Source organism: Pseudophryne corroboree, chromosome 6 (assembly GCF_028390025.1).
Source record: "Pseudophryne corroboree isolate aPseCor3 chromosome 6, aPseCor3.hap2, whole genome shotgun sequence".
Classification (NCBI taxonomy): domain Eukaryota; kingdom Metazoa; phylum Chordata; class Amphibia; order Anura; family Myobatrachidae; genus Pseudophryne; species Pseudophryne corroboree.
The window spans coordinates 65,654,635-65,664,680 of NC_086449.1; the positions used below are offsets into that span (position 1 = coordinate 65,654,635).

General features: G+C 37.6%; 1 protein-coding gene across 1 annotated transcript; it reads left to right on the plus strand.

Moving 5' to 3' along the window:
- The first annotated feature begins 9,145 nt into the window (after nt 1-9,145).
- LOC134934283 (gastrula zinc finger protein XlCGF71.1-like) lies at nt 9,146-9,604 on the plus strand. The gene has a single exon (XM_063929750.1). The coding sequence runs from the start codon at nt 9,146-9,148 to the stop codon at nt 9,602-9,604; it is 459 nt and encodes a 152-aa protein (XP_063785820.1).
- The last annotated feature ends 442 nt before the right edge of the window (nt 9,605-10,046 follow it).

Consider the following 10,046-nt stretch of genomic DNA (forward strand, 5'->3'; position numbering starts at 1 on the left):
TATTGCTTCTCTTCATTTGGAGAATGTTTCCCTCCTGGACTTTGTTAAAACCCTTCATATATTTGAAAGTTTCTATCATGTCCCCCCTTTCCCTTCTCTGCTCCAAACTATACATATTGAGATTTCTTAGTCTTTCTGGGTATGTTTTGTGATGTAGGCAATGCACCATTTTAGTTGCCCTCCTTTGTACAGTTTCTAATGTATTAATATCCTTTTGAAGATATGGCCTCCAGAACTGAATACAGTATTCTAGATGAGGCCGTACCAATGACCTATACAGTGGCATTATTACTTCTTTCTTTCTGCTGCTGATTCCTCTCCCAATGCTGCCAAGCATCTGACTAGCCTTCCTCATTGCCTTGTTACATTGCTTACCTGCTTTTAAGTCATCTGAAATAGTGACTCCTAGATCCCTTTCCTCCTCAGTAGTTTCCAGTATAGTGCCATTAATACTGTATTTAGCTTTAGGATTTTTGAGACCCAAGTGCATGATTTTGCATTTTTTGGCATTAAACTGTAATTGCCAGACTCTTGACCATTCCTCTAGTCTACCTAGATCCTCAATCATTTGTTTTACCCCACCTGGTGTGTCTACCCTGTTGCATACCTTTGTGTCATCTGCAAAAAGGCATACTTTCCCTTTAATGCCATTTGCAATGTCACCAATAAAGATATTAAAAAGCACTGGTCCAAGTACAGATCCCTGGGGTACTCCACTGGTAACATTTTCCTCCTGTGAATGCACTCCATTTACTACAACTCTCTGTTTTCTATCCTTCAACCAAGATCTTATCCATTCAATAATCCTAATATCCAATCCCAAACTTTCAAGTTTATTTAGCAGTCTGCGATGTGGAACTGTGTCAAAAGCCTTACTAAAGTCTAGATAAGCTATATCCATGGCTCCACCTTTATCCATCACTTTAGTCACACAATCAAAAAAGTCAATAAGATTTGTTTGACATGATCTCCCCCCAGTGAATCCATGCTGTTTGGGATCCAGTAAATTGCCGGATTTGAGATAATCTACAACTCTTTCTTTTAAGAGTGTTTCCATCAATTTCCCTACTACTGATGTAAGACTCACTGGTCTGTAGTTATTGCCTCTTCCTTGCTTCCACTTTTGTGCAGTGGGACTACGTTTGCTCTTTTCCAGTCCCCTGGAATTTCTCCTGTAGCTAATGACTGGTTGAATAATTCTGTCAATGGTGCTACCAGCACCTCTTTAAGTTCTTTTAATATCATTAGATGTATCCCATCTGGCCCCATAGATTTGTCCACTTTCAGCTTTGAGAGTTCTGTTAGGACCTTCTCCTCTGTAAATGTACTTGTTTAATTTTCCTGAATATCCCTGCAACTTATCTGTGGCCCCTTCCCCTCTCTTTCAGTACTAAATACTGAGCAAAAATAATCATTAAGATGATCTGCTATTAAATTGTCTCCTTCAACAAGACTCCCAGTGTCCGTCTTTAGTTTTATAATTCCGCCTTTTGTTTTTCTCTTTTCGCTTATATACCTAAAAAAAGTTTTGCCTCCTTTACCCACTGACTGGGCCATTTTCTCCTCAGCTTGTGCCTTTGCACATCTGATTACCTTCTTTGTCTCCTTCTGTCTAACAAGATATATCTTTTTGTCTTCATTATTTTGTGTCTGCTTATATTTCCTAAAAGCCATCTTTTTTGCTCTCCCAATATTTGCTACTTCTTTTGCAAACCACACTGGCTTCCTTTTCCTTGTGTTTTTCCAAACAGTTTTGATACAAAGGTCTGTTGCCTTCAATATTGCATATTTGAATGTTTCCCACCTCTCCTGCACTGTTTCCAAGTTCCTCCACTCTGCCAAAGAATCGCTTACACATTTTCCCATCCCTACAAAATCAGCCTTCCTAAAATCCAACACCTTTGTTTTTGTATGGGACGAGTCAGTCTCTGTCTTAATGCTGAACCATACTGCTTGATGATCACTGGATCCCAGGTTTTCACCCACTTTTACGTCCAATTAATCTGTCTCCATTTGTAAGTATTAAGTCTAATATTGCGTCTTTCCGAGTGGGCTCCCTCACCAATTGGTGGAGGGATGCTCCCTGAAGGGAATTTAAAATGCATCATGTTAGTATATATGATGGGATATTACAATCAGCTGGCAGGACGGCATAATCAAAAAACTGGAGACTGAAGATTCCTTGATGCTTCTTCATAGTATTTTATTTATTACTCTGTGCATCAGGTTAGTATAAATAAAGGGGTATCTAGGTGTCAGCTCCTTCATAGTATCTAACATATTACTCTATGTAGCATATACGTACAGTATGTGTAATGGGGTATTTAAGTGGCAGCTCTATCATTGTGTCTTACATATTACACTGTGCATCATGTTAGTATATATAATGGGGTATTTAGGTGGCAGCTCCATCATTGTGTCTTACATATTACACTGTGCATAATGTTAGTATATAAAATGGGGTATTTAGGTGACAGCTCCATCATTGTGTCTTACATATTACACTGTGCATCATGTTAGTATAAATAATGGGGTATTTAGGTGGCAGCTCCTTCATAGTATCTTACATATTACACTATGCATCATGTTAGTATATATAATGGGGTATTTAGGTGGCAGCTCCATCATTGTGTCTTACATATTACACTGTGCATCATGTTAGTATATATAATGGGGTATTTAGGTGGCAGCTCCATCAATGTGTCTTACATATTACACTGTGCATCATGTTAGTATATATAATGGGGTATTTAGGTGGCAGCTCCATCAATGTGTCTTACATATTACACTGTGCATCATGTTAGTATATATAATGGGGTATTTAGGTAGCAGCACCATTATTGTGTCTTACATATTACACTGTGCATAATGTTAGTATATATAATGGGGTATTTAGGTGGCAGCTCCATCATAGTATCTTACATATTACTCTTTGCCAAACTAGAAAAAGTGATAAAAACAGTTTGTGCAAACAAATCCAGAAGGCAGCTCCCACTGGTCTCCCCACAGTATATATCACCACCACCAATGTTGTGATAATTTTCAAGTCTCAGATCTGTTTGGTGCATGGAAAATGACTTACACTATGATCAGAGAATATTGCTGCGCTTTGCATCAGGTCCTCCACAATTACTGTATTTAGCTGAGATAATGGCTGTAGATGCAGATGCTGATCCTTTGCTGCTGTTCACTTAAGGTCTTTTATCACATATGTTACTATGATGGCAATATATGATATCACACAGAAGAAATGCTTAGACTTCATGGAAACATCTATTAAAGGGGTGGTCTTCAGTATGCCGAATGTCGGGATCCCGGCGCACAGTATACTGGCGCCGGGATCCTTACACCTGGCATACCGACTGCTATTCTCCCTCGTGGGGCTCCACGACCCCCCTAGAGGGAGAATAAAATAGCGTGGTGCGCTTGCCCTCAGGGGTCCGCAAGGGGCTGTCGGTATGCCAGTGGTCGGGCTCCCGCCGCCGGTATGCTGGTCGCCGGGAGCCCGGCCGCCATCATACCATACTACACCCCTATTAAAGGTGCTATAAGGAATCTACAGTCTCCAGTTTATTGATTATGCAGACCTGGCAGCTCAGATTCTATTATTCCATACTGCTGCAGATACTTTCTTTGCATTGGTATTCTTCACACTCTGGTTTGTGAGCCCATAACCTATTGGTTGAGACTGTAATCATACATGCAGGTCTGTAATGTGGGGAGTGCCACAGGTGCTGCCATAGTATTATATATAGCTGTGATACACTCAGAATGAGACACTCATACATACAGTGTCAGACTGAGGCATGAAGGGCCCCCAGAGACATGCAGTGATAGGGGCCATGCTTAAAGGCTCCTTGATAAATATATGTAGAAAATACTGCACTAACAGTAACAGTAATACTAGTTTATAGTACTGTTATAGTAAATACTGCACTAACAGTAACAGTAATTTATTTATTTATTTATTAACAGTTTCTTATATAGCGCAGCATATTCCGTTGCGCTTTACAATTAGAACAACAGTAATAGAACAAAACTGGGTAAAAACAAACATATAGAGGTAGGAAGGCCCTGCTCGCAAGCTTACAATCTATAGGGAAATAGGCATTCATACACAAGGATAGATGCTATCTACTGCATAATGGGCCACCAGATTGCTAGGTTCTTAATGGGTTGTATGATGATACCCCACAAAGTTGGCCAAGTGTCAGGAGGGTGTGAGACTAAAGAAAGACAAGATATGTGATGTTATGAATACTCTTCAGAGGATGTAATTAGATAGGGAAGCACTGAAGGTTATGTGGGTGGGTCTGGAATTTGATAGGCTTGTCTGAAGAGGTGAGTTTTCAGGGAACATTTAAAGGTTTGGAGACTAGAGGTGAGTCTTACTGTGCGCGGGAGGGCATTCCACAGTGTGGGTGAAGCCCGGATAAAGTCCTGTAATTTTGAGTGTGAACAAGTAATGCGTGTGGATGAGAGACGCAGATCTTGTGCAGAGCGGAGAGGTCTGGTAGGGAGATATTTTGAGATGAGTGAAGAGATGTATGTTGGTGCAGTTAGGTTAATAGACTTGTATGTGAGTAAAAGTATTTTATATTTAATACGGTAGAATACCGGTAACCAATGGAGGGACTGACAGAGCGGATCTGCAGACGATGAACGTCTGGCAAGGAAGATTAGCCTCGCAGCTGCATTCAAAATGGATTGTAGTGTTGAGAGCCTATGTTTGGGAAGACCGGTCAGGAGACTATTACAATAATCAATGCGGGAGATAATGAGAGCATGGATTAGAGTTTTTGCTGTGTCTTGTGTAAGATATGGTCGTATTTTGGATATGTTTCTTAGATGTATGTAACATGATCTTGAGACAGATTGAATGTGGGTAACAAAGGACAGTTCAGAGTCAAGAATGACACCTAGGCAGCGAGCTTGTGGGGTAGGGATGATTGCCGAGTTCTCAACAGTGATAAGGATATCAGGTTGGAAACTACTATTGGCTGGTGGAAATATAATTAATTCTGTTTTGGAAATATTACGTTTGAGGTGGCGAGATGTCATCCAAGATGAAATGGCAGAAAGGCATTCAGTGACACGGCCCAATACAGATGGTGACAAATCAGGGGAGGATAGGTAGATTCGCATACAGATGGTACTGAAATCCGAAAGAGTTGATTAGTTTGCCAAGAGATGTGGTATAGATAGAGAAAAGCAGAGGACCTAGGACTGAGCCTTGCGGTACTCCAACTGGGAGAGGTAGCGAAGGAGAGGTGGAATCAGTGAAACGAACACTGAAGGAGCGATTAGATAGGTAGGATGAGAACCAAGAAAGGGCTGTATCCTGAATACCTAGGGATTGTAGTGTTTGTATGAGAAGAGAGTGGTCAACAGTGTCAAAAGCAGCAGAGAGATCAAGGAGAATAAGTAGAGAGTAATGTCCTTTAGATTTAGCAGTGACCAAATCATTCACTACCTTAGTCAGTGCTGTCTCTGTGGAGTGTTGGGCACGAAATCCTGACTGAAGTGGGTCCAGTAGGCTGTGTGAGTTGAGAAAGTGTGTGAGGCGAGTGTAGGCTAGTCTCTCAAGTAGCTTGGAGGGGCATGGGAGCTGAGAGATGGGACGATAGTTAGAGAGAGAGTTCGGGTCAGAGTTTTGTTTTTTCAGAATGGGAGTAATCACTGCATGCTTGTATAGAGAAGGAAAGATACCAGTAGACAGGGGGAGATTACAGATTTTCGTTAAGGCTGGGATGAGCACAGTAGACAGAGCTTTACTAATTTGTGAGGGTATAGAGTCAAGGGGAGAGGTATTAGAGTAGGCAGATGAAAAAAGTGCAGATACTTCATCTTAATTTGTAGGATCAAAGTAAGAGCAGGTGTTAGAGGGTTCAGGCACTGAATTAAGCAGGTCACTTGCTGTGGAAGAGTAAACCATTTCATTTCGGATCTTGTCAATCTTGCCTTGAAATAGGAAGAAAGATCTTGCGCACTGACAGTAATACAGGTTTATAGTACTGTTATAGTAAATACAGCACTAACAGTAACAGTAATACTAGTTTATAGTATTGTTATAGTAAATACAGCACTAACAGTAACAGTAATACTAGTTTATAGTACTGTTATAGTAAATACAGCACTAACAGTAACAGTAATACTAGTTTATAGTACTGTTATAGTAAATACAGCACTAACAGTAACAGTAATACTAGTTTATAGTATTGTTATAGTAAATACAGCACTAACAGTAACAGTAATACTAGTTTATAATACTGGTATAGTAAATACAGCACTAACAGTAACAGTAATACAGGTTTATAGTACTGTTATAGTAAATACTGCACTAACAGTAACAGTAATACTAGTTTATAATACTGGTATAGTAAATACAGCACTAACAGTAACAGTAATACTAGTTTATAATACTGGTATAGTAAATACAGCACTAACAGTAACAGTAATACAGGTTTATAGTACTGTTATAGTAAATACAGCACTAACAGTAACAGTAATACTAGTTTATAATACTGGTATAGTAAATACAGCACTAACAGTAACAGTAATACTAGTTTATAGTACTGTTATAGTAAATACAGCACTAACAGTAACAGTAATACTAGTTTATAGTACCGTTATAATAAATACAGCACTAACAGTAACAGTAATACTAGTTTATAATACTGGTATAGTAAATACAGCACTAACAGTAACAGTAATACAGGTTTATAGTACTGTTATAGTAAATACTGCACTAACAGTAACAGTAATACTAGTTTATAGTACCGTTATAGTAAATACAGCACTAACAGTAACAGTAATACTAGTTTATAGTACTGGTATAGTAAATACAGCACTAACAGTAACAGTAATACTAGTTTATAGTACTGTTATAGTAAATACAGCACTAACAGTAACAGTAATACTAGTTTATAGTACCGTTATAGTAAATACAGCACTAACAGTAACAGTAATACTAGTTTATAGTACCGTTATAGTAAATACAGCACTAACAGTAACAGTAATACTAGTTTATAGTACTGGTATAGTAAATACAGCACTAACAGTAACAGTAATACTAGTTTATAGTACTGTTATAGTAAATACAGCACTAATAGTAACAGTAATACTAGTTTATAGTACTGTTATAGTAAATACAGCACTAACAGTAACAGTAATGCTAGTTTATAGTACTGTTATAGTAAATACAGCACTAACAGTAACAGTAATACTAGGTTATAGTACTGTTATAGTAAATACAGCAATAACAGTAACAGTAATACTAGTTTATAATACTGGTATAGTAAATACAGCACTAACAGTAACAGTAATACAGGTTTATAGTACTGTTATAGTAAATACTGCACTAACAGTAACAGTAATACTAGTTTATAATACTGGTATAGTAAATACAGCACTAACAGTAACAGTAATACTAGTTTATAGTACCGTTATAGTAAATACAGCACTAACAGTAACAGTAATACCAGTTTATAGTACTGGTATAGTAAATACAGCACTAACAGTAACACTAATACTAGTTTATAGTACCATTATAGTAAATACAGCACTAACAGTAACAGTAATACTAGTTTATAGTACTGTTATAGTAAATACAGCACTAACAGTAACAGGTTTATAGTACTGTTAGAGTAAAATCAGCAATGCACTATAAACAATACACCATAGTTTTCTGCAGTAAAATGTAACAAAGTATAATTCAAGTACACAATCTGGTACCTTTTCCCTAGAGAAAGAGGAGGACTCCCAGGCAGTGGGGCCCTCTCTGGGCTTCATCTTTACCTCCATGGGCCTGTCTGACCCTCATACATATACTGACAGACACAGGCATATTTATTTCATTCCAAAGTATCAAATATTTAGTCTATTTTCTTAAACATAGTTTATTTCAAGTTTTCTGATACACCATATCACCTAGTACTGAACATCCCTACATCACTTATATAAAAGTTTCCAATTTACCCTTTAATATTTACTCATTTAATAATAACTCATATGACAATTAATTATTTTTCCTCTGCACACATCACACTGAGCTGAGTGACTGAGATGATCACATTATCCCCATTCCCATGGTGTGTGCAGAGACAATAGTGGCATCCTGGTGCATCAGCTGACAGTAGGTGTGACAGGTTCAGTAGCATGTGTTACCCATCTATGGTCAGGGCAGGGGGTGAGTGATGTATCATCTGCATATTATAAAAGTATTGGTACCTGCTGCAGGATTATAAAGGTCTCTGTGTTGAACATATGACTGGAAATGAGGATGTAGCAGATTTAGCAATTTGACAACATACACAATTTTAAAACAATGGTTAATGATTGTACCATGTTTGTTACTATAAATAACTATATATAATATTCTGTATATTAAATAACAATACTCTAAAGTAGATTTACCCTGGTATCCTTTCTGCTTTTGAAAATAATTTATTTTCTTATAGGACTAATAAAGATCAGAACTCCAACTAAAATTATTGTTTAAAGGAACATTGTTCTCTGATCAAGCCAACAACAGACTTCATTTCTCCTTACACCTCTGGAAGATTCACACAAACTATCACCATTTTTTTCCCTTTTATATACAAAAGAAACCTTTTATATATTATTCATTTCTCATCTAATGATGAGTCTCATAGAAGAGAAACCACATCTGTGCTCTGAGTGTGACAAAAGCTTTACACGTAAATTACATCTTCTCACACATCAGAGGAGTCACACAGGAGAGAGACCATTTACATGTTCTGAATGCAGCAAGTGTTTTACCAATAAGACTCACCTTGTTAGACATCTAAGGATTCACACAGGAGAGAAACCATTTAAGTGCTCTGAATGCAGCAAGGGTTTTATCGATAAGTAACATCTTGTTACACATCAGAGGATTCATACAGGAGAGAAACCATTTAAATGCTCTGAATGCAGCAAGTGTTTTATCGAGAAGCAACATCTTGTTACACATCAGAGGAGTCACACAGGAGAGAAACCATTTAAATGCTCTGAATGCAGCAAGTGTTTTACAGAGAAGCAACAACTTGTTACACATCAGAGGATTCACACAGGAGAGAAACCATTTACATGTTCTGAATGCAGCAAGTGTTTTACCCATAAGACTCACCTTGTTAGACATCTAATGATTCACACAGGAGAGAAACCATTTAAGTGCTCTGAATGCAGCAAGTGTTTTATCGAGAAGCAACATCTTGTTACACATCAGAGGATTCACACTGGAGAGAAACCATTTAAATGCTTTGAATGCAGCAAGTGTTTTACAGAGAAGCAACAACTTGTTAGACATCTAAGGATTCACACAGGTGAGAAACCATTTAAATGCTTTGAATGCAGCAAGTGTTTTATCGAGAAGCAAAAACTTGTTACACATGAGAGGATTCACACAGGAGAGAAACCATTTAAATGCTTTGAATGCAGCAAGTGTTTTAGCGAGAAGCAAAATCTTGTTACACATCAGAGGATTCACACAGGAGAGAAACCATTTAAATGCTCTGAATGCAGCAAGTGTTTTACAGTGAAGCAACAACTTGTTAGACATCTAAGGATTCACACAGGAGAAAAACCATTTAAGTGCTCTTAATGCAGCAAGTGTTTTACTAGAAATACAAATCTTATTAACCACATGATGAGTCACTCTGAGGGCCTGAATGTAGCATGTGTTTTATAAGTAAGTTAACATGTATCACTTTATTATTATTACAAGTGTAGGTATTTTGATTGTCTGACTGTTACAAATGAGTTATGATTTATATACAGTAAATCAATTCTGTTAAAAACTTTAGATTAGAAACATGTACCGTATAATTGATCCTCTGCACCAGTGTAATGTAATAAACAATGTGTATGGTGAAACCACCAAAAACTGCCTGCAATTATTATTTAATTAGTTGTAAATATAATTTGTAATTATCCTGGCTGGCATAAGATTTGCTACTACTGCCAACTAATACACGAGAATGCAACAAACAAGAGCAAGAATAGGGGGTTTCTTGGTGTAGTGCGCTGGTTTTAAGCATTACTTT

Coding starts and splice junctions, on each gene's coding strand:
- LOC134934283 (XM_063929750.1), top strand. CDS start 9,146: ATGATTCACACAGGAGAGAAACCATTTAAGTGCTCTGAATGCAGCAAG.